The following is a 25,248-nucleotide window of genomic DNA, read 5'->3' on the forward strand; positions in this document are numbered from 1 at the left end:
TATAGTGTGGTAACATATTTATGCAAATTCCCATTAAGATGCCTCATATGACCCTCAAATAACATTACTAGAAAAAAAAAGTAAGCAATAGGAATACGTACACCTGTTCAGGGTAAAATCTTGTCTGAACTCTGATTTAAATATTCTTAGTCAAGTCTTTGTAAATGTACTTACTAATAAACATTTTGAAGTGTAATGCACTCATACGAGCTAATAGCTGATGCTGTTTATTTATAGAGTATAACATAATTTTGTTTGCTGTTTTTGAGCATACAGTTTTCATCCTCTTCCATTGTGCTCCACATTTATTTAAAATATTGTTTATGGAAATGACATGCTATCTAACTCTAGGTCACCAAGAAGGGGCAAATACAACTGAATAAAATATAATAGTTTTAGCTGAATAAAATCCTGGCTTTTGAGCTGTTCTCTGTGATGCATGTTTGATTAAATACAGTGCTGTGACATATCTTGCCTATATATTCTGTCATTGAAATATATTCTGATATGCTCACTCTGTCATAAAGTCCTCTAAATGCGATTGGCTGTGCAAATAAAAATGCACAAGAAATACCCTTCTAATACTTACTTTGCGAAACTCTCACCAGCTCTGTAACATTCCATACTCCTGATGTCACGAAGCAGTCCTGGAAACTCAAATGCCCTGGGAGAATAAAATAAGAGTTTCAGCCAGGATGAATTTAAACATGTGAGTTCGTGAGACAAGCAAATCATACTCAAGATTACAGTGCCCATTGGGAATGCAATAGTCCCAAGCACTGACTTGCAGGAAATGAAAACGTTCTTTTCTTTTTCTCCTGAAGGAAAATGTAAAAAAAGTGTCTTAAATACAATGTCAATAACAAAAGGAAGGGGGATTAAGAAGTAAGCATTGAAAAAGCAGCCCTCCTACTATTATTTTCACAGTCAAACACATAGCAACTGTTAATCAATTGAAGATTTGACTTCTTCAACCTCCACTTGCATCACTTGTATACTCTTCAACTCTAGGCAATCTACTTAACCAGAACAGTGTTCTTAAACTGCATTTGTTAAGAGACATTTTTACCTTGTGCTTGCTTCTTTACCCAATCAGTATATGAAAAAATAAAAAAAAACATGTTGACTACTTAGTTTCAGAGCCCAGAGTGGCACTTGGGCCATCACTATAGTTGTAAATGAAAACAGAAAGTCTTTGTGAAAGTAGACTTACCATAACAGTAGATGTTTGAATGACCATGTTGCAGTAGACTAAGCTATATGGGTTTCTGATGCCCCACCACTGGCCCATTAATCAAGGAGCCTCAATCCTCACCACTGGCAACAGTGGGGGACATACACACTGGGAGGATGACAAGTACACACACAGTAAAGTGCAATTCCCCTTAAGAGCACACAGAGATCACAGTCAGTCTGAGGCTGGTTTCTCCCTCTTTCTCCAGATCCCCAGTAAGACTTCCCACTGGCACATCTATACAGTTGAGATCTCAGATGAATGGCCAAGCCAAGACCTCCAGCACCCTCTCTGTCCAACCAGTGCTTTGTGTCCCTGACCAAGTAGCTGACACACGCAATTTTGAGATTTGATTTATACACACACCTGGGAAAGGCTGGCACAGATTTACTAGCTATGCCCCCTTTGCCCAGACTATAAGGTAGTTTTGGACTGCTACCAGCCACTACTTATCAGCTGCTTTAAGGGCCTTAGCAAAGGGTGTCCAATCTTACTGTCTAATGTTACTATAAATCCAAATGGTGGTTTGACCAAGAACAAGACTATTAGGAGTGGCCTGCACAGTGTCATCAAATAGATATGCAAGTACTGTAAGAGCTTAAATATCTCTAGACAGACCAGCCATAAAGAAAGGTTCAAATATGTTTAATAATAAATAATAAAAGAACAAGAAAATACCTCAGTAAACAATCACAGTTACGTCAGAAATCAAAATCACAGGAAATATTTATAACAACATTGCAGGACAGTCTCATATAAATAAAGAAAGCATCTAAGCTATAATTCACTATATTCCTAAGTGTATCTAAGAGAAATTGCTGTACCCTGGCAACTTACTATTACAGCAAGGCAAGTGTGGTGAATGGATCTTTTAGTTGATGTTGTCAGGTCAAAGACAGATACAAAATGCACAGTCTCTCTCTCAGAGAGTTCTTAAATTACTATCCCAAATATTACTGCTGGGCTACTTGCAGCATGACATCACTTCTTGTCATCTGACTATCCCAGGTGAAAACCCCCATTGCTAGAAACTGCCAGTATTTAGCATCTCCCTGTGAAAAATACATAGCCCTTAGATCTTTTGGCAAATAGTGGAAGTCATAAAATAATTTACATTCCTCCACATTTTAAAGACAATACAAAAAACTTCTAGTTCTAGACATTATATCTGCTACTGCACTGAAACTAAAAGATAACATCTGTTGTTTATGGCCCAGCCATAAAGTAACTCAATCTCAACCATTCTTCTGATGTTTCAGTCTTCCCTGTTAAAATACATACATCTAAACAGTTACAATAGTGTATATGAATATCTCTTCAGCACACGTCTATACAATATGACATACAGTTCTAATTCATTTGTAACTCAAGCATATGAATCATGTTGCTATTCACAAATAACACACAACCACTTACAAAATTCTAGACAGCTGCACTGGCAGTATTTCCCTCTGTCACACTTCTATATAAATCATATTAATATTCACAAATGACATATAATTATTTACAAAATTCCAGATAGCTAGGCTGGCAATATTTCCTTTCATGACAGGGTTATATATTGCAAAGGATATAACAGCCATCCAGCCTCCAAAGCTTTCAGGACACCTTCCATACACCCAAAACATTAGTCAGCCTGAGCAAGGCAGGTTTGGGTGCCAAATCATTCAGATCTTTCATATCAATAGAGAGAAGGAGGCTAAAGCCTTGACAAGAGAATTCTAGAGATATAAAACTAAATATCTCCACTATGGAATTCAAATCATACAAAAATAAGGGGGGTAGAGGAAGCGAGGGAGAGGCTACTAGAACAGTGATCATTCAAACATTTTCTGTTATGGTAAGTTTACTTAAGCAACTGTACTATGTTCACCATTAGGATCACTATTGCAGTAGCCTAAGCTATATGGGTAGATTATGTTAGGTTAAACTGACTGGGAGAAGGAAAGATGAGCACTAGGAGCCCATGGAGAATGGTCCTAGCAAAGTCTGTCTATGACCTGGAAAAGGACTCTAGCTTATGGTGCTTTTTAAAATTGTGCACAGAGGACCAATTTGCTGCTTCTAGAATACTTTTAGACTCCAACCCTTTCTAAAAAAAAAAAAAAACACAGATGAAGCCAAGGTCCTGGATAGAGTGAGCATTGAAGCTGCCTGGAGTTGTTGATATAACACAAGTTAATAGCATGAGACAACCATTTTAAAATAGTCTACTTTTGACATAAGTTTTCCTACATTTTTACATTAACAATTGATCAGAGGTTCTGACAGATTTTGCTATGTCAGGATAGTACCTGAGCTGCTTGTGGCCATCCAAAGTTTGAAGTATCCTTTCCCCCTCAGTTTTTGGTTTTGGAAAGAAGACATGGAGATGTATAGCTTGACTTATGGTAAACTCAGACAACACTTTAGGCATAAAAGAAGGGTTAGATTGCAAAGAAACCTTATCCCTGTTAAGAATTAGGTAGGATTGATTCACAAAGAAAGCTTACAACTCAGAAGTCTTTCTTACAATGGTCAGGGCAATCAGTGAAATTGTTTTCCATGTTAAGAACCTCAATTCAGCCAGATTATCTGCTTCAAATGGAGCAAGTATTAGCTTCTCTAACACAAAATTTAGATCCCAAGTAAGGGCCACCACTTTTCTTGGAAGTCTCTTATGCAAATCCCCTTAAATATGTATTGGAGGAAGACAATACATGAAACAGACATGCTGAAATGTCTGACAAATAAACCATGATAAAGCAGTAAGAAAGACCATGAGATAGTAATTCATTTAAATATTATAAAACCAGAAAACAGCTAGCCCAGAATGGGTATTGGTTATGTTGTTGTCATCAGCTAGAAAATCTTTTCCATTTGCTAATATATGATTTACTATTGGCAGGCTTTCCTTACTCCATTAGTACCTGCTGCTCATCTTCATTAAACATGTGCCTAAAGGGAATTAAGACCCTATTGTCCAGACAGTCAGTCAAAGTTGACTAAAGAAAGGGTGTATCAAGCAGCCCTGTTCATGTGTGAGTAGATCCAGTCTGTGAAGAAGCTTATGCTAATGTCTAGTGGCTATTACAGGAGAACCACCGTGGCCTGAGCTACAAGGGAGTCACTGCAATGATCATGAGTACCCTGAATATTAGTGAAGATGGTGGAAAATCATACAGGGACATTCCTGTCCAAGGAAAAGAAAAGGCATCCATCTCCCAACCCTTCTTGCATTGAGTCCTGGAGCAGAATCTTGCCATCTGATTATTCAGAGAAAAGGCAAAGAGGGCTACTTGAGGAACTCCCCACAGATGGATTAAATCTTGGAAGACACCCTGATTTTGTTTCCATTTTAGATAGTCTGCCCTTGTCCTGCTCAGCTTGTCTACCACACAGCTTTGCTCTGATGGGATGTAGGATGCCTATAGAGTGAAATTATGCTGTGAAGCTATATCCCAAGCTCACATGGCTAGTATGCAAAGGGGGTACAACTTGGTTCCCCCCTTGCTTGTTGACATTGATGTATCACATGGCTGTGGTATTGTTTGTAACAACTTGAAGAAGTCCTGGGGACCAAAGATGATTTACAGAGTTGAGTGCCTTGATAAGGGCAAGCATTTCTTTTATATTAATGTGCTTGTGTCTGTCATTTGTTTCCCACACACCTTGCACTTTTATTCTTCCTGAAACTGCTCTCAAAGTAATGTCTGAGGTGTCTGTGCTGACTAACTGCCTTCAAACACGGAGGGGAAGGTGAGACTTAGATTTAGGGATATTTGCTCCTAAGTGATTTCTCTTCTGGCAAACCCCAGTATTTGGATTTGAGCAGGCAAAGGATGTTGGTACTGGGACCAAAGATACTTTCGATACCATTGTATCTTTCTCATGTAGAGTCTTGCTAGGGGTATCATGAGAATCATAGATGCCATGAGACCTAGAGTCCTGAGGTATTCCCTTACAGTGACCGAAGTCAGAGATAAAAACCTTAAAATTAGACCTAGATAAAGATCTGTGTTTTCCTGTGGAAGAAAGCTTCTTTGAACTGAAGTATCTAGCCAATACCCCAGGAAAACAAATCATGTGAAATCGGCTCATTAAAGATTTTTGAATGTTCTCTTGGAATCCCAGCCTGTGTAATTGATCTCTCACCCAAGTTAGAGATTCCTGAGACTTTGATAAAACTGCAAAGAAAAGTAAGTTGTCTAAATATGGAAAAATATGGTTCCCTTGTAGCCTGCAATGAGCTAAAACTGGAGCTAGACACTTTGTGAGCACTCTTGGTGCTGTAGATAGTCCAAAGAGTAAGGCAGAGAACTGATAATGTGATTCGGACACACAAAACCTTAAGAAATGCTGTAAGTCAGGATCAACAAGGATGACATTATATGCATCTTTAAATCTAGTGTTACCAAGAAACTTGAATAAGGAAGAAGAGGTAACAGATTGTGAAGTGACAGCATTTTGAACTTGAGCACATTCCCAAACAGGTTTAGGAAAGAAAGAGCAAGAACTGATTTAGCATTTTATTTCTTTGGCACTAAAAATATCCTTGAAGAAAAGCTTTTCCCAACCTGGGAAGGATGAACTGGTTCTAACAGTCTCAGGAACACCACAGGTTTAAGTAATGGGGGAATAAAAGGGTCTGGTCTGATGAATGAGAAATTACCTTCTGAAAAAGTGGGATTTTCTCTCACACTGTCATCTGTAACCTTGATGAATGATCTTCAGAACTCATTTGTCTGAAGCTATCTGTTGCCAAAGGGAAAACTAGAGATTAGCACTTTCTGGAAGGGAAAAGAGGAATCGGGGGGTGAGGTAGGGGGCAGGTCCCTTAAACAGTCATTCTGACTTGCTGGACTGTTCTTGGTTTTGTGGAGTTTCTGAATTCTTTTTGGAACTTCCTGCCATTTCTTCTTAAACATCTGCTATCAGCATTTTCTTGAGACTATTTATTTTGTCTTTTGCCATCATTGGATTACGGGTTAGAGAAACCTTTATAAAATTTGTAAAAGGATGGCTGAAAAATCTTAAGATAGTCCCTGTATCAGTGTACCTCTTTCATCACACTTTTTGATAACCTCTGCAGCAGGGGAACCAAAGACTAAATCTCTATCCAAAGGAGAATTTGAAATCTCATTTTTCATATTATCTGGGAGGTTCTGAGAATGCAGCCAGGCAAACCTCCTCAAAATGGTACCAGTGACCATAGCCCTGGAAGAAATATCAAATGAGTCATACACACTGTAAACAATAAGTAGTGACTTGTACAATGGAAGAAGATAAATTAGTTAAAAGAAGATTTTTCCTCACAAGAAGAAAAGTACAGTTATGTAAATCCAACTTAGCTGTAACAGTAGATGTTTGTAGAACACACTGCCTTATGACTGCTAAAGCTCAATGTCTCTCCCACTACCTGTCTATGGGTGCGATGAACCAATCACCTGATGCAGAGGGACTGCCTTACAAACCCACAGACAGGACCATTTCAGTTTTCAAGGATCCAGCAGGAAGAAAGGATAGGAATACAAGATTTGTGAACACCTACTCTTCCAATACCAACAAAAACAACCCCCCCAACACATACATATACGACAACAAAGGCCATGGAGCAGCACTCAGTGGCAATCCAAACTATGTACATTCAAATAGGGGGATGGTGGATGGGTACTGCCAGTAAGGTAGTGTGTTCTGTTACCATCTACTGTTACAGATAAGTAGGACTTGTGCAACTCTGCTATGTTCAATAAACATATTGCCTTACTGGCTTACAGGTAGAATGCCAAAGCTTACCCAACCTGGGAGGAGGAAGAATAAGAGACCGAGAGCCCCTGGAGAATGTTCCTAGTGAAGCCTGCATCCGGACTGTAGTATTTTATAAAAATATGGAAAAATGACCAAGTTGCTGCCCTTGAACACTTCTAGAGTCCACTCCTTTCCAATACACCACTAAAGAGGAAAAGGCCCTAGTATAATGTGTCATTATATTGTCTGGATTTACCTTGTCATGGTGGGTATAACAAAAAAACAATACCAGAGGACTACCAATGTGCAATGATTTGCTTAGCAACAGGTTGACCCTCCTTTGTCCCTGCATAGGAAATAAAAAGCCGTTCAGACTTCCTAAATGGCTTTGTTCTATCTGGATATTACCTGAACTGCTAGTGCACATCCAAGGTATGAAGTATCCTCTCTCTCTTTTTCTTAGGTTCTGGGAAGAACACAGGGAGGTTGATTGTCTGACTAAGAGTAAATTCTGAGACCACTTTTGGCTTAAAAAAAGGGATTAGTGTGTAACATGACCCTATTCCTGTGGAAAATAAGGTAAGATTGTCTCACCATGGGAGCCTGAACCTCAGAAATTCACCTTGCAGATGTTAGAGCAATAAGCAAAACAGTTTTCCATGTTAAGAGATTCAGATCAGCCTAAGCAGGAGGTTCGAATGGTGGTAAGGTTGATTTTTCAAGGACATAGTTGAGATCCCACTATGGAGGAATTTGGTTGTGATGCGTTCCTTTCATGAACTGTTTTAACAAAAGAAAAGAAAAAAGAAGGGGATCCACTGGCAGACAAGTAGACATGGCCGCTAAATGTACCTTAATGGATGCATACAATAAGCCAGCCTGAAGTAGCTCACAAAATATTTCAAGACTAGAGAGATATTAACCTCAAGGGACCTTCTGTTCCCATTTAGGCACCACTTAGAAAACCTCATCCATTTGTAAACATAAGAATTTTTAGTAGCAGGTTTCCTGGTCTCCTTTAACACCTGTTGCACATACTCATGGAACAAGGGTCACTACAATGATCTTTGGCATTTATTTCTGAATCTTTAGAAGTACCTTATGATTCAGTGGAAATGATGGAAACACATACAGTGACATTCCTGTCCTTCAAGCATAGCTAGAAGGATGTCTGGTACAGAATTTCTCAAGCTGTTTGTTTTGAAAGGAGATAAACAGAACTATTTGTGATGTTTCCCACATCTGGACTAGTCCTGAAACATCACTGCTTTGAGGTGCCATTTGTGCGGGTCTGCCCAGGATCTGTTTAGAATGTCTGCCGCAACATTTTTGCTCTGACAGGAGGTATGATTCCTGAAGTGTCAGAGAATGTTGTAAAGCCAGTTCATAGGCCATCATTGCCAACCAGCACAGATGATATGACCTTTTACCCCCTTGTCAGTTGAGGTTCTGCATCACTGTGCTGTTCCTCCTGCTCCACAGGTGGTGAAGGACTTTCAAGGCATAGATCATTGACAACATTTCTTCAATACCGGTGTGCTTCCATGTGTCCTTTGGCCTCCGAGTGTCTTCCAATTGCACTTCTATAGATACAGCTCTCCGAGTGAAGTTGGACTAATCTGTCCAGACAGACTGCACTGAAACAGGTGGGAAGAAGGGAAGACCTGGACTGATATTCAACCACGCTCTCCAGCACTGTAACTCTCATCTGAAAAAGAGCAGCACTGTCAACTGGGAATACAAGAATGTAGATGCTACTTCTAACAATTTCATACATAGAGCTGAATTTTCCTCATGTGAGATGGGCCAGCAAAATCATGAGAATCATGGATGCCATCAGTCCTAGAATGTTTAGGAAATCTCTTGCAAGGAGATGTTTTTTTTCCTGGGGAATTCCAGTAACATTGTATGATAGAACAAGACCTTGTCTCCAGGGAGAAAGGCCATTCTTTTGTGGAGTTAATTAAGCACTCCAGGAAGACAAGCCATTGTGATGGTATCAGACATGAATTCAGAAGGTTCTACTTGAACCTTAGCTGGGAGAGTAAGGTTGAGGCACTCTGTAGCAATTTCAAATGTCTGAAAGAAGACTTCGTACAGATCAGCAAGTCATCCAAATGAGCAAAAATATGAATGCCAAGAATTGGGAATCAGCAACTTATGGAGCAAGGCATTTGGCAAACACTTGAGGTGCAGTGAAAAGTCCAAAGGGCAATGCAGAGAGGAGATAATGCGAGCCAGACACAACAAATCTCAGAATGAAGCTTCCTGAAGCAATTAGCAAAGGGGATATGATGATATGCATCCTTCAAGTACAGGGTGAAGTAGTGGCCAGGCATAAAAATAAGTATTAGTTTTACTAGCTTGAGGTTTTCCAAATGTGATGCCTGCACCAAATCTTGGGAATCTCGCTTTGTGACTGCATTAGAAATGAGAGCATTCGGACCAGATGTGATCAGCAGCCAATGATCAGTGAACAGATCCAGAACAAGAGGCTGCGCTGGTTTGGACATGTGTGCAGGATGGACACACTGTTTGCCATACAGACTATCATGAAAAGAGCGTCCCACAAACTGGAAAGTTCAAAAGTCTGCACCAAAGAAGACATGAGCTAAACAGGTTGAAGAGAACCTGAGAAGTCAACGACTTGACCAAAAGGAGGGCAGAGACATTGCCATGGATCAAAAAGCATGGAAGCGTGTCATGAAGGAAATCTGGAATCCAACGGCTCCCAAAGCATCATACCTACAATGGGGTCAACCACCTCCACCAGCCATCAGCTAGGGACAGAAGAAGAATGGATAGCCAAATGGCTTACGGATAGGACACATGCTATTAGAGTGGGGGCATCCACATCCAGCAAGAGGCCAGTCACCAGTGGAGTACCACAGGGCTCAGTGCTGGGCCCCCTCCTGTTTGGGATATACTTCTCAGATGTCAAGGCAAATGTAAATGGCCTTTGACTGATCAAGTTTGTTAATGACTGCAAGTTGAGGGCAATAACTGACTCCCCAAATGATCTTGATATCCTACAGAAAGGACTTAAGCAGACTAATGACTAGTGTTAGAGCCATGGCCTCAAACAAAATGCAAAGAAATTAATAATTATACCCTTTGGATAATCAAAATACCCCTGCAAATTATGACATTGATAGCACCCCCCTAAGAATGGACCCTGTGGGGAGAGATCTAGGCATGCATATAGATAGTAATCTGATCTTTGCCCACCATGTATCCAGAGTATCGTGGCTCATATTTTAAGTAATTGCATGGCAGCCACATCTAAGGATGTCATAGTACCACTGTACTCATCCCTTATCAGACCAATAATTGAGTACAGTGCACCCTTTGACATGTACCTTGCCAGGCATCTGCAACAGCTGGCACATCCTCAGAGGTTTCTCAACAAAAAAATACACGGTATAATCAACATATCTTATGTGGACTGATTAAAAGCCCTATCACTGTATTCAGGGGTGATCTCTCCCTGATCTACAAGGCAGTCTCTGACCCAGCCCTGATAGAAATGTTACATATTCACAAACCTAATTGCATAAGGGATCTAAACCTGATCTCTGGCATGAATAGATCATGCTGGAGAGATCGATATGTGTCCTAGAGGTTTCCCCTCTTCTGGAATAGGCTTCCTTTTCACATGAAGCAGTGTCCTTCCCTGACCATCTTCAATCACAATCTGGACCAATGGATGGGAAATCACATATTCACTCCTGGGGTGGCCTCCGTGTCCCTTATGGACAGAGGCAGTTGTAGAAATTGCCAAAACCCCGCTTACTGACTCCTGTTATCTTAACCCTAGGGATTGAAAATTGGATAATATCTGTGTAAAACTGGCTAGGCTTGTAAGAGTTCTTGAGCCTGTAGCCTAGTAATCTCCTATGAACATACAAAGAAGAGGAAGGACTGTCTCCAGGGTGAGCATCTTTAATTTGGGGACCTTGATAAACATATTCAGAAGGATAGGACCAACACTGGTCTCCATGACTGCTCTTTTTTACAGAATGACACGAGCCAAGCTGCAACATAGTCAAAGACTGGAAGGGGGTTCACCTCGTTTGGGAAAAAAAAACTTTTTGTTAAGCTTGGCAGAGTTCTCATCTTGCCATTTCCTTTTGGTGCCTTAGTTTTTGTTTGGCTGTAGGGCTATCAAAAAGTATCCTGTCTATTGGGAGGGGAAACTTGGGGATATGGGACATTTTAGATACCACTATCATCCCAGGGTATAATTAGCTGCTGAACCAAACACACAATCAGAATCCAGCTGAGCATTCATAATCTCATTTTTTAACTCATCATAAAAGTTTTGGCTGTGCAGCCAAGCATACATCCTTACCACTGCTAGTGTTGCTGAATTTCTTGACACAGTATTAGCCCTTCCAAGGCACTCTTTAAAATATATTTAAACATTTGATAAACACTAGAAACAATCTCTGTCATACGGTCTTTCTGGTCAACAGGTAGCAATGCAGCAAACTCTTCTAAACTATACATAAACCTCAACACAGACTACCTCATAAAACACTGCTAGTTAAACACTTTGAAAGCTACCATGCTGCACTGTTCCCGATTTTTCCCTAAGATTCTAGCCACTTGTTTAGTTTATCTTGAGGGACTGTGTTTTATGAAGACATAATCTTTTTATTGGTAAGGTCACTGGTACACATAATCAGTGTCTTCAGATAAGGGGGCTTGAAGGTTTGAAGGCCAGGCATGGCCGAGCATACACATAATTTCTTAAACACTTTTTAAGGCAGAGTTTCATTCAGCACAGGAGAATTCTAGACTTTCTTAAAAACATCTTCCAACACTGGAATCAATAGAGGGAAGGTTGCCACATCTGGAGCCTAATTCTCCCAAGGATCATATATCCTTCTGATCTCAAGAGCAGCCAGTGATTGCTCCCAAATGAATACATCTCTAAATCTACCCAACATTTGGGGGAAAGGAGAAAAATCTGTTTGGGTTTCTGAACCTGTTCTTCCTCAAAGTAAACTGATTGGTCAGAGTCTGACAATTCTGAAACCCTGTACTCTGAATACCCTTCAAAATCAGGATCCTGAGATGGTTTGGACCCCATAATCAACAAACAATAATGGATCTAGCCATGGCCACCATCTGGTGAAAAGACTGTCAGAGACTGTTGCCCTGTAATGTGGTGGGTCTTCTGTCTTCTTATGCATGCTCTGCCCTAGTAGGACAATCCCCAAGGAGAGGCATATCAGTACTGGCAACATATTTTGTACTCCTAACCTCCTCTGGACCTAAAGAGTTTGGTTCTGTCATACTTGAACCAGACAATGGCATAACCTCTGAGGAGAAGTCTGTCTCTCATGTCATGCACAGTTGTGGTACTACCACCACACCAGGGGACCTATAGCCAAAAGAAGGTGATTAACCCAATGGCCTGCCCAAGGCTACTTCATAGTCACAAACAATAGTCTGAGGCATACATCTAAATTTACTTCAATGTTTCCTTAGGTGCATGCACAGGGGGTAGATGGTGGTGGGACGACCGTATTTGAGTCTATCAAGTAATGTGCCAAAAAAAATTAGCCATAGCAACACAACAGTCAGCCAGTATAATAGGCCTTACTGGTACTAGTGAAAGTAAAAACAGAAACATATATAATATTTCTAATCAGGAAAAAACAGTCAAAGAAGCAGAATACACTATTCAAGCACTGACAGAAAAAGCAGAGGGAGAAAATAAAAATCCAAAAGCTTTTTTATCATATGCTCAGCAGCTGAAGAGGTCCAGGGTAAGAAGAACTCTTCCAAGAGATCTTTCTCTTAATATGGCACTAGAAATTGCCTGTAGGTTTATAATGACACCAAAAGGCAGAGCTTTAAATTGATAATGATTTGCTGCTATGGAAAAGCAGAGGAATCTTCTTGACACTGCTCATTTTTATATGCATGTAAGCATCTGGACGATCCACTGTACACATCCAGTCCCCTACCTGAAGACAAGGCAGGTGGACAGCACTGTGGCTTTTTGGAATATCTCCTTCTTTATGTATCAGTTCAGCCAACTCAGATATAAGATAATCCAGCAGTCCATGGTATTTTGGGGTGCTAAAAAAAACCTGACGTAAAAACCAGATCCTTACTGTTTGGGTGGGGCCTCGTGGATTGCTTCCCTTTGTCTGGGAGGTACTGGGAGTGGTTGGGAAGACTGGATTGGTGGATTTATCAAAAATGGAATTAAGCAGCCACTGAATATGGTTCTGCTTACCCAAGCATCTGTCATGATGGCCATCCATGCTGGATCGTCAAAGGAGAGACATCCTGCAACGTCCTCCAGTAAGGAATAGTCAGGTAAACCTTCAGGGTCATAAGGGTGAAATCCTCAAAAGGAGCATCTACCCCCTGGTTACATGGACCAACTCTCCCACTGGTGCAGCATGCTGAAGGAGATTCTCCGCTACTTGGTGGACCTCTGTGTTACTGCTGCTGTCCATGCTGGGGCAGTTAGGAACAATAAAACCATAAGTTCTTAGCCCCTTTCTGATTCCACTGGACTGCCCACTGAAGGGCAGTCAACCTGACCCCACAACAGTATGCATCTTAACCTCCTACTCACTCATAGACAGCATGTCCTTCACTTCTTGCCCAAACAACGAATTACCATCAAATATGGCATTGGCAAAAGCCACTTTGAAGTGGTATGCATAGTGTATAAGTCGCAATCAGGCTTGTCTCCTTACGGTCAGATGGCTGCTCCATCCATAATATTGCGTAAAAGGACACATGGAGAGGGAAGAAATGGTACTCATGGAAGCCTCATCATGCTCCATTTGCGACTGAAGCTCCCCAACTGGCAGTTGCTTCAAATTTTGGGCTGACATTTGACCAATGTGTCTCTGAAAGCAAATTATGTGTACCATATAGTTTAGTGCTCTAATCGAGAATTTGATGGATGCATACACCCAGTCCCCTTACCCTAGCCGTCATCCTAGACTCTTTGTTAGGGAGATAGATGACTTTGGTGTCTTGTAAGACAGAATTCTTGGTGTCAGGAGTCACCAAAATGAAATCAACAAGAAGCTCTTTGCTCCAATACGGCCTGTCTTTGAGATAACAAAGTGCCCTATCCACTTTGTCCATCACTTTCCAGACCTTCCCACAGGCCGTGTCTCTTAGTTTATCTGGGAGAGGCACAAGCCATGCAGCTGAAGGAGAGGTGTTATAAGCCTCCTATAACATTTGTTTATCACTGGGGAGGTGTAGACTATAGGCCAGGATCCCCTCTTCCTCATCATCTTTTGGATTTCAAAAAAGGATGGATCCTCCAGAGTTGATAAGGGGGAACCCTCTCTTTTGTTCAGATCTGAACCTGTAGAGGGAGACTCTGAAAGGGTGTTTCCCCTTGCATGTCCTCTTCCTGGGGTGGGGGGGGTGGATCTGTAGTGGGAGTCCTCATCAGATGTTCTATGAGAAGGTGTCCTCTGGATCTCATCAAAGCTGGCCTACAACTCCTGTGGTGCTGAGGCAGTTGCAATGATTGTCAGCTTAAGGTACTGAACCCAATGGTCCAGGTTAGGCTCCTCAGACAAATCATCAGGAAACAGCTAAGGGCAACTCCCTAATGCACTGAGATAGCCACTGAAATACTTGGGGTTGAAAGTCCTGGCACCAAACCAGAGGGATCTGCAAAGACCCTTGGTGCTGATCACAGTGGGACCAAAGCAAGATCTGCGATCTTTGGGCCCAATCAGTTGAACACCCAGTGTTCTGACACATAAAATGGCACCAAAGCCAAAGGTGGAACCAGTCTTGGAAAAGAGGCCTGATGCTAATCAGAGGACAAGACATCAAAGGTACAGGCACTGAAGTTGTCTGCATGGGAGAGATGAAGTTGTGAGGTCTATCCATGCCAGCATGCCCAAAATATCCAATGGTGCTGACCCCTGCACTCCTAGTGCAGAAACCAGGCCTGGAGGAGGAACAACAGACAGAGTGGTTTGTGAAAGGTCCTAGCCTGTGGTAGGAACTATCAGGTCAGAATGATACCACATTAAAGCTAAACCGTAACAAAGGCCAACATCATGTACTCCCAATCTAGCTGGGCTGGACTGCAGAGAGACTTCTAAGACCTGATGCAAGCTACCAATGGTGGCCTTGAAGAAACTAGCTGAGAAAGATCTTACTCAGATAAGAAAATGCCTGAACATCTATGAGATGTAGATGGTCTCAGTAAGTCCTGAAGACATTTGCCTAGAAGATGAGGAAGACTTAGTCAGAGTTACTGTGACTGCAACTTCAGTGGAAACTGCCAGAGAGGACACCTTAGACACTTTGGCTTCACCTAGCTTTTCTATATTTTGCTGATCTCCAGCCTTATGCTTTTCTTTCCCTTTCTCCCTATCATTGTCTGGCAATAGCTCTGAGGAAAACATAGTCAGCACCATGTCCAAAAGCAGAAGGGTTTCCACATAGTTTTTTTGTGGTCAGTTAAGGTTCTAGTGTTGAAATTCTTGCATATAGGACAGTCACTAAAAAATGTGATGCCCCTAAACACAACAAAAGACTAATGTGGATCCTGTAGCAGAATATTGTGGCTGCAAGACTTAATTTTTTAAAACCTGTCTTAGAACCATCTTTCTTCATGATAGTGGCTAAGTGAGCTAACACTATTCATAATTGTACAAAAAATAGTTAAGGGAAGAATGAAAACCACAGAGAAACAGGAAAAGACTAATGACCCAAGAACTAACAGGGTAGAAAGGGGGAAGAGGTATGAGATACAAAGGGAAAAGTAGTAAGAAAATTAACAGAGAAAAGCAGTCAAAGCAATCTGACAATACTGATCTAAAAAAAAGAAGTTATGTACTTACCATAACGTTCCATGTTTGTAGTCCATCTCACCTATATTCTTGCTGTATGGTTCTGAGATGATATTCGGCTCTGACTCGGCCTATACTAAAGCTCAAGAGCTTTTTACTGGCTCGAGGCTAGCCCCTATCCCATGGTGTCGCACGGCAATTCCCCAGATCTAGTTTGCAAGAAAGTAATAAATACCTATCAGGTAATAATAATAAGAAAGAAGTTGTAAAATACAGGAAGGGATTAGAAACATAATCCATTCCAGGTGGACAATAAAGAACAGTCAGGCAGCCCCCAAAAAAGGTCCACTAGATCCCCCAGAAATGGGAAGGGGGTTGGAGGGAGGGACGCAAGAATATAGGTGAGATGGACTACAAACATGGAACGTTATAGTAAGTACATAACTTCTTTATGTTATGTAGTCCTATCTCACCGTAATTCTTGCTGGATGGGACAGTGTCCCTATCACCTTTATCCCGGGTGGCTCAAGCAAAGAGACTCTTCAGCACAGTGGACCCAAAGGATGACCTGTCTCGGGAGGCCAAATCCCATTTGTAATGTGTGACAAACGTATGTGGTCTTGCTCAAGTAGCTGCTGCACAAATAGTATCAATTGGGAGCCTAGATCTAAAGGCGCATGAAGTAGCTACAGCCCTAGTAGAGTGACCTTTAGCTTTTAACGGTAATTGTCTACCAGCTTATTGATAAGCAAAGGATATGCAATCCGAAAGCCATTTTGAAAGAGTAATTTTTGAAACAGGTAAGCCTTTTCTTTTGTCAGAAAAGGAAAGAAAAAGGTGATCAGATTTCCTGAATTCTTTGGTCCTGTGTATACAGAATCTGAGTATCCTGTGGACATCTAGCTGGTGAAGTCTATACTCTGATTTATTAGAGTGGTTTGGAAAAAACACAGGTAGCTCAATGGTAGTATTCAGGTTGTGTTCTGAGCATACCTTAGGGAGAAAGGAAGGGTTTGTCCTAAGAGAGACCCTATCCTTGTGAAAGACAATGTAAGGAGATTGAATAGTTAAGGTTTGAAGTTCCGAGACTCTCCTAGCCGATGTTATAGCTACCAAGAACAGGGTTTTCCATGATAACAATTTTAAGTCTGATGACGAGGATGGTTCACAGGGTGCAGACATCAAAGATGAGAGGACTAAATTTAAGTCCCAGGGTTCTAAAGGTTGTATTATTGGAGGCCTAAGAAGAACTCCTTTTAAGAAGGTTTTACAGAGGGAGTGTTGCATGATTGGATTTCCCATGAAACCAAAATGGAAATTGGAAATGGCAGCTAACTGAACTCTAACTGTAGCGGCTGCCGCTCCTTCATGAAAAATTGTTGTTAGGAAAGATAAAATGGATTCTAAAGGAGCTGTATATGGATCTAAGCCCTGGTTTGTAGCCCAAAGGGAAAACCTTTTCCATTTGCTAGAATATAGTTTCTGAGTGGAAGGTTTATGGGATGAAATTAGGATGTGTTTGACTGTTGGAGATAAGGGAATGCACCTGGGTATAAGTGGAATTGGAGCAGCCATGCTGTCAATTTGAGGGTGTGGATGGAGGGGTGGAATTGTCCCGATTGATGAATCAGGAGATCTGGAGATGGATCCAGAATCCATGGTTCCTCCAAAAGGTAGGGCCACAGGAAAGGAAACCAAACTTGTCGAGGCCAGTAAGGAGCAATGAGGATCAAGGAACTCCTCAACTGTCTTGTTTTCTGTATTACTTTGGGTATGAGTGGAAAGGGAGGAAAGGCGTAGAGAAGTCCCAGGGGCCAGTTGTGAACTAGAGCATCCCTGGGTGACATCCCTGGATGGGGAATGAGGGCAAAGTAGCTGCTGCATTTGGTGATCAGGTGAGTGGCAAATAGATCGCAGCAAGGCTGGCCCTATTTGTGAAAGATCCCTTTTGCAACCATTGGATTCAGGGACCACTCGTGAGGCATCAGAATTGCTCGGCTGAGTTTGTCCGCTATTACGTTGGATTTCCCCAGGATATGCGTTGCTATCAGGAAGTGTTGAGTATCCATCGCCCATTTCCAAACTCTTAAGGCCTCTCTGCAAAGCGGGTAAGACTTGGCTCCCCCTTGTTTGTTTATGTACCACACAACAGACATGTCTGACTGAATCGCAATCATTCCAGTGGGAAGGGAGCTGTGAAGTGCTTGCAACGCATATAGCACCGCTCTTATCTCCAGAACATTGATGTGTAAGTTTTTCTCATGGTTTTGCCAAGTACCTTGGACTGTCTTTCCCAGATAATGCCCCCCCCCCCCCAATCTGGGAAGCGTCCATGATCAAAACTGCTTTCTCTTGGGGAGGAACAAGTGGACGACCTATGACAAGTTGTTTCGTGTGTAACCACTATGTCAGATCCCTTTTGCATGTGTTTGTTATTAATATCTCGTGAGATAATGGAAGGTCTTGCATCGACCATTATGCAAATAGCATCCATTAGAGAATCCTCATATGTAGACGAGCAAGAGGAACTAATAAGATGGCAGAAGCCATAGTCATTATGACTTGAAATACTACTCTGACCTGGACTGTTTGTTTGTTTAATAAGGATCTGATCTGACTGTGTACAGATTCCACTCTTTCCTGTGTTAGCTTTACTGACATGGTGGTTGTGTCTATTTCTGAGCCTAGATATACAATATGCTGCGAGGGAGATAAGACTGACTTTTGCAAGTTGATAGTGATGCCTAGGCTGGCGCACAAGGATAGATTCTCTTCCCTGGTCCTTATGAGTTGATGCTTGGAGGTAGCAGTAAGGAGGCAGTCATCTAGGTACGGAAACATCTGGAATCCTTGACGTCTCAGGTGAGCCGTTACCACTGCCATGCATTTGGTAAACACTCTGGGGGCTGTAGTGAGGCCAAAGGGCAGTGTTCTGAACTGAAAATGCCTGGCTCCCAGCCGGAAGCATAAGTGTCTCCTGGAGCACCTCTCCATTTTAATGAGGTAGTACATATCCCAGAGATCAATTGAGCACATCCAGTTGTCTTTCCTGATAAAGGGACATATTGACTGCAGAGTGACCATTCGGAACTTTGATTTTCTTACATGCTTGTTGAGCCTGCTGAGATCTAGAATTGATCTCCAGTCCCCTGTCTTTTTTGGAACTAAAAACAATCGAGAGTAAGTTCCGGATCCTACTTGCTCTGCGGGGACTTCTTGGATGACTCTTTTTTGTAGCAATGAGATAACCTCTGATGTTGCATGGTCTAGTTGGATGGGTGGTACGTCTGGCAGAGACCGGTTTGTTGGGGATTCGGAAATAAAGGGAATCAGGTAACCTCTGGATATTACTGTGTGCACCCAACGATCTTAAGCGATAGTTAGCCAGGCGCTTGGGTACAGCGATATACGACCCACGACTGCCTCCAGAGACGGACAGTCAGCCAACCCCTCAGGGTCGATGGAAGGGACGATCAGAGAAAACTTCTCTGTCTCCCTGATGTTGTGGACCTCCTCTGCCGCGAGGACAGCGTCTTCGATTATATCCTCCCCCTCTGTCCCTGGGGGAGGGTTGACCTTGTGCCTGAGGAAAACCTTTTTGGGATTTGCAGAACCACATTTTCCCTCCTGGATTACCCTTGGGATAAGGTCTGGACGGCAGAGAGAAACGGACTCCCACGGAAGATAATATTTTTCCTTCCTGCTCACACCTAGTCAAAGTCTCTTTCACTTGGGGTCCAAAAAGAGATGAGCCATCAAAGGGAATGTTAGTGAAGGAAGACTTGAAGGATTCTGTAAAATTACAAAGCCGCATCCACGAATGTCTCCTGAGGGCTATTCCTGCTGCAGCTGCCCTGCTCGCTCCATCTGCTGCATATGAGATCAGCCTCATGGAGGAGTTAGCTATAGAAGTAAGGGTGGAGAGCTGCGCGGAAACCTTGCCCATGGAACCCAGAGCTACTGAACCCTGGACGGTATCTCCTAACTCTTTCAGGAGATCCCTCTGCAGACGAGTGAAGTGAGTCAGGTAATTCAGTGATCTTAGTGTAAATACCACTGAAGAAAAAGTACGCTTCCCATACCTATCCATCATCCTGGACTCCTTGTTAGGAGGATGGATATTAGAAGACGTCTCAGATAATTCCTTCTTGGTGGCCACTGCTACCACCATAGCATCAACTGGAACTCCCTTGCTAAGGAAAGACTTGTCCTCAGGTGCTGTCATAAATTTGTTTGGCCTCCTCGGGACAGCTTCCACTGAATCTGGAGAGGTCCATGCTTTCCGTGAAATGACCCCCAAAAGTTGGTCATAAGGTGGTGTCACCCAAGAGGTGGAAAGTCGGGAACCAAAGGCCTTAAGATACACTGATTCATTCTCAGTAGGGTTAGAGGTCTTCCAATCACCCCTCTGTCTAAGGATTTCTAGGATGTCAGAGAAGGAGATATCCTCAGAGGGAGATTTAGGGGACCCTTCTGATTCCTCTAAATCAGTGTCTGATGTGACAGAGTCAGGGGAGTCGACATATTTCCTCTTACATAACCTCTTCCGAGGGAGCTCTCCAGTGGGATAATCTTGGGAGGTCTCGGAAGAGGGGGCACCTCCAATGGGGGATACTTGGGCCTCTGGTTCCCTACGCTGTGGGGGTGGCAGGGAGGAAGAGGTTGGTGCCTGCTGCTGGTGGGACACAGGCTCCAAAGAATGGCTTTGGCAGAGGATAAAGCCTTCTCTATAGCTTCAAAAGCCTTTCCCCCTGGTCCAAAGATGACCTCCGCTCTGAGGAGGTGGATGGTCGACTCCTAGAAAGAGGGAACGGCTCTGAAGCAGAAGTGGGAGCTGTGCTGAGTCGAGTCGAGGCTCCGAGAGGGACGGTCAGTTCTGAAGAGAACCCAGGGTGACTGTTCCCCTCAGAGTCGACACGAGAGCGTCGGCTCTCAGAACCCTCAGCTCTAGACTGAGCCATCGAGGATAGAGTAATTGGCTCCAAGGAAACAGGCTGAATCCCTGGAGCCGAAGGGTCGAAGACAGAGGAACCTGACGTAATAGGCTCCGAGAGTGAAGCAGTCATAGGAGGAACAGTTATCGGTACGGGAGACGGCTCCGAGACCTTTGGGTCTGGAGGGATCGATTTTCTAGCCAGAGCTGGATCCGAAAGCAACCTCTTTACCACCCTCTCAGTGTCCTCATCTGATAGGGTCCTGGAGGATCTGGTGGAGACTGAAGGAGACTTCCTTCTCTCCAAAATAGGAGATCTCAAAATAGGAGATACAGTCTCGATGTCAGGCAAAACCTTCAGTACCGAAGACTGTCTCAGAACCGATGGAATAGACTGCACTGAAGATGAAGTAGAGTCGGAATCGGAACTCCTTGGTTCCGACGCTTTAGACTTTTTGGTCGGCTCCGAAGTCGGGGCCGATGATTTTCTCTTTGAAGATTTTGGAGCTGCCTGACCATGTTCCAGCTGTTCCTGGAAGGAATTGGTCATGAGACCCCTGTCAATAAGCTTTCTCTTCCTTTCATTTAACACTCTTGTACTAAAAGCGTGACAGAAGGTGCAAGGTTCCTGTAAATGGGCTTCGCCCAGACAATATACGCAACTGGTGTGGCTGTCTGTAAGAGACACTTTCTGTGCAAACCTGTCGCATTTTTTGAAGCCTGAAGGGCGATGATCCTTATGATCCTTATCTTTATCTTTAGACATAGTTAAAGACTAAAAAATAAATGTGTAAGGAAGAAGTTTTTTTTTTTTTTTTTTTTTTAATAACATTCACACACACACACACACACACACACACACACACACACACACACACGGAGGAAAGCTCCTTCGGCCCTCTAATTTAAATGGGCCGTACAGTCCTAAGGGGGGGGGAATAGGGGTCGAAAACTTTCAAAAAACAGAAGCACAATACAGAAGAAACTATTAATATATATATATATATATATATATATATATATATATATATATATATATATATATATGGATCTACCTGACAACACCGACACACCACAACACCGACAACGAAATCACCAACACCACATAACCGACAGTTCACAAACACGAAACCTCACATGCCCGACACACCATAATCCTGACAATCAACAAACAAAACAAATCCCCTGTCCAAAAAGCACACACACAACACAAGCACACCAAAATCCTTACAAACCCACACTAAACTTCACATACACAACTATCTACAACCTTAACCCAAACCCTAACCCTAAGGTCCGTCACTATCGCACACTCACCTAACCGCCTAACCCTAACTCACTTAACCCGCCCCTAACCCAAAGACTATCACTATCGCACACTTACCTAACCCGCGCCCTAACCCTAACTCACTTAACCAACCCCTAACCCAAAGACTGTCACTATCGCACACTCACCTAACCCGTGCCCTAACCCTAACTCACTTAACCCGCCCCTAACCCAAAGACTATCACTACCGCACACTTACCTAACCCGCGCCCTAACCCTAACTCACTTAACCCACCCCTATCCCTAGAGATCGTCAATATTGTACACTTACCTTACTCGCACCCTAACGTCCGCCACTACTGCATACTTACACAGCCTTTTCCCATGTCGGTGTTCTCAGCGTCGGGGTTTTCATCCATCGGTCTTCTCAGTTTTCAATCTTCTGGCGTCGGTGTTCTCATTGTCGGCGTTCTAAGCTGTCGACGTTGTCAGGTAGACCCATATATATATATATATATATATATATATATATATGACAGAAAAAGGTGGTAGAAAAGGACTAAATAAGTAAAATATCATTCTACTTAGCCAACGTGCCAGTAAGACACAACCTCGAAACTTTCGTGGCAAATGAGATCTGGGGAATTGCCGTGAGGCACCATGGGATAGGGGCTAGCCTCAAACCAGTAAAAAGCTCTTGAGCTTTAGTATAGACCGAGTCAGAGCCGAATATCGGCTCCGAACCATCCAGCAAGAATTACGGCGAGATAGGACTACATAACATCAATTGTTGAATATGTACCAACAGACAAAATTAAGTACTTATCCAACCAAATATCTGCCAAAAACTATAAAACTCACTTGAGCTGAAGCTGGAGACATCACTGTCTAAATAGCAGTAATGAGATCTGGATAATGCAGGACCAGGGGTTTATGTGTAGGGAGGAGCTCAACTTGGTGGAGTCCATTGCTGTCAGTAATGGTTGCCAATGCACCAGTCCTATCATTTTAGTGTCTGGACAGGACCTGAGAAATAAAACCCCTTGATAAAGACTTTGTGTACCTTATGAAAGGCTTCAGTAATGTTTAGAAAAACAGGATGTTAGTTGGAAATGGTTGCTAATTGTACTTTATTGGTAGACTAGCTGGATCCTAAATGAAAGAGGGAATACACAAAGTTCAGGACACCCACTATGAAAACAGAAGATGGGTCAAAACCTTGGATAAAAGCTCAGATACAGAATCTTTTCCATTTTTACTCTTGTAAATCTTCTGAGTGGACTTCTGGGAGCAGAAGGAATTTGAATTATGTTCACTGAAAGGGAAAAATGTTTGTCCATTAAGAGAACTTAATAAACCATGTCATTAACGTGAGGCTGGTCCAGGTTAGGCTGATCAGAGGGGTGAAAGAGTAGATCTGAACGTGGATCTATAAGCCAGGGAGGCTTCCTTATATAAGGCCTTAGCAGGGGAAACCAATCATTTCACATTCAGAAAGAAGTGATGGGAATCACTTGCGATTTGGAGGTAGATGCATTCTAAAGGAACTTAATTATGAGGGGCAGAGGAGGGAAGGTGCACAGTAGCCCAGGGGGAGGGGGCACTGCCAGACTAGAGGTTCCCTGAGTGACTGCCCCAGAACAGGAACTAGGGAAAGTAGCTGCTGCACTTGGTGTCTGAGGGAGAGATGAACAAATCATAACAAGGCAGGCTCCATTGATTGAATATTTCTTGAGCTATATTTCTTGAGCTACTGCCAGATTCAGGGACCACTCTTAAGGTAAAAGGTTGGACCTGCTGAGTCTGTCTGCTAGACAGACAGATCTCCCCAGAATGTGCATTGCTACCAGAAAGCAACCTGAACATAGAACCCATTGCCAGACTCTTATGGCCTCTCAGCAAAGGGGGTAAGACTTGGATTCCCCCATTTACTGATGTACCATACTACTGACATATTGTCTGACTAAACCAATATCACCCCCAGTGGTTAGAAATCCAGAAATTCTTCCAGTGCTTGGATGACTACTCTCATCTCCACAATACTGATGTGAAGATTGGCCTCTGTCTGGTTCCACTGACCTTGAGCCATTATCCCCTCAAAATATCCCCCTTACCACAAGCGAGGAGCCATCTGTGGTCTTGACTGCAGCTGGGGAGAAGAGCACAAAAACTTTTTTCCATCTGCAAGAAGTGTGAAGTCAACCACCAGTTCATGTGAGTTTTGCAAATCTTGCTTAATCTAAATCATGGCTAATAGAGGCTCTATTAATCACGACCACTGTGTGGAAAGCATCCACTGGAGGATTCTCCTGTGGTATCTAGTGTAGTGGACCATTTTGACTGCTGTTGCCATCAATTCTAGAACTTTTAAAACTAATAGAGCATAGGGATTTTGCTAGTGATACAATGTTTTCATTGTTTTTTGAAGAGGGAAAAAGTACAGTTGTGTACACTTACCAGAAATGTAGATGTTCAAGTGTATTCACTGTTACAGTCATCACATTTGGGTTATCCCTGCCAGGGTAGCCCTCGGCCAGCCCAAATACTAGACACTTAGTGTTTCTGCATCAGATGCTGTCGCTTAAGGACTGACGTCAGGTCGTCAGTAGTATAAAGTAAGGCAGCCATCGCCATTACATCAGTTTTTCTTGCCCTAACTGTCAGGAGCCCCCAAGTGGGAGCGAGGTTATGGTGGAAGAACCCCACCAGTAGAAAGTAAATACCAAAATGTCCCTTATAAGGAGAGAGTGAAAGAAGATGGGAATGGAGGGAGGGAAACCAGGACTGCAACAGTGAATACACTCGAACATCTACATTTATGATAATTGTACACAACTGTACTATGTTCTTCATGTTTCACTGTTGCAGTCATCACATTTGGATTGATTCCCAAAGCTGAGGAAAAGGGTGGTGGCAGTCAAGGAGACTAGGGGCTAGTTAGGATGCCTTTCAAGACTGCAGTGGCAAAGACTGCCCTAGATTTGCAGAAGACAGGCAGGTGGTAATGCTTGGTGAAAGTGTGAACAGATGTCCAGATGGCAGCCTCCAAGATGTCCCTGGTGGGGACTCCTCTGAGGAAAGTTGCAGAAGTGGAGGCTGCTCTGGTAGAGTGAGTCCTTACCCCCCTTAGGGAGGATTTCCATGTTGCTTGTAACAGAAATGGATGCAGTGTGCTATCCATTTGGAAATTGTTTGTTTGGAGATGGCTTTGCCCTCTGCAGCAAAGCTGACCAGTAATTGATCAGACTTTCTGAATGATTTGGTTCTGTCTAGATAAAATCTG

At 42.7% G+C, this 25,248-nt stretch overlaps 1 protein-coding gene across 2 annotated transcripts in view; it reads right to left on the bottom strand.

Moving 5' to 3' along the window:
- Positions 1-25,248, bottom strand: part of LOC122812269 (nuclear factor 1 X-type-like) — a 2,275,854-nt gene that overhangs the window by 1,241,313 nt on the left and 1,009,293 nt on the right. For both annotated transcript variants that reach the window (XM_044084667.1, XM_044084666.1), the window contains exon 3: positions 590-664. In XM_044084667.1, the coding sequence (XP_043940602.1) occupies positions 590-664 (75 nt within the window). The remainder of the gene's footprint in view (positions 1-589; positions 665-25,248) is intronic.

This window comes from Protopterus annectens, chromosome 9.part0 (assembly GCF_019279795.1).
Source record: "Protopterus annectens isolate FY-2018-M chromosome 9.part0, PAN1.0, whole genome shotgun sequence".
Classification (NCBI taxonomy): Eukaryota; Metazoa; Chordata; order Ceratodontiformes; family Protopteridae; genus Protopterus; species Protopterus annectens.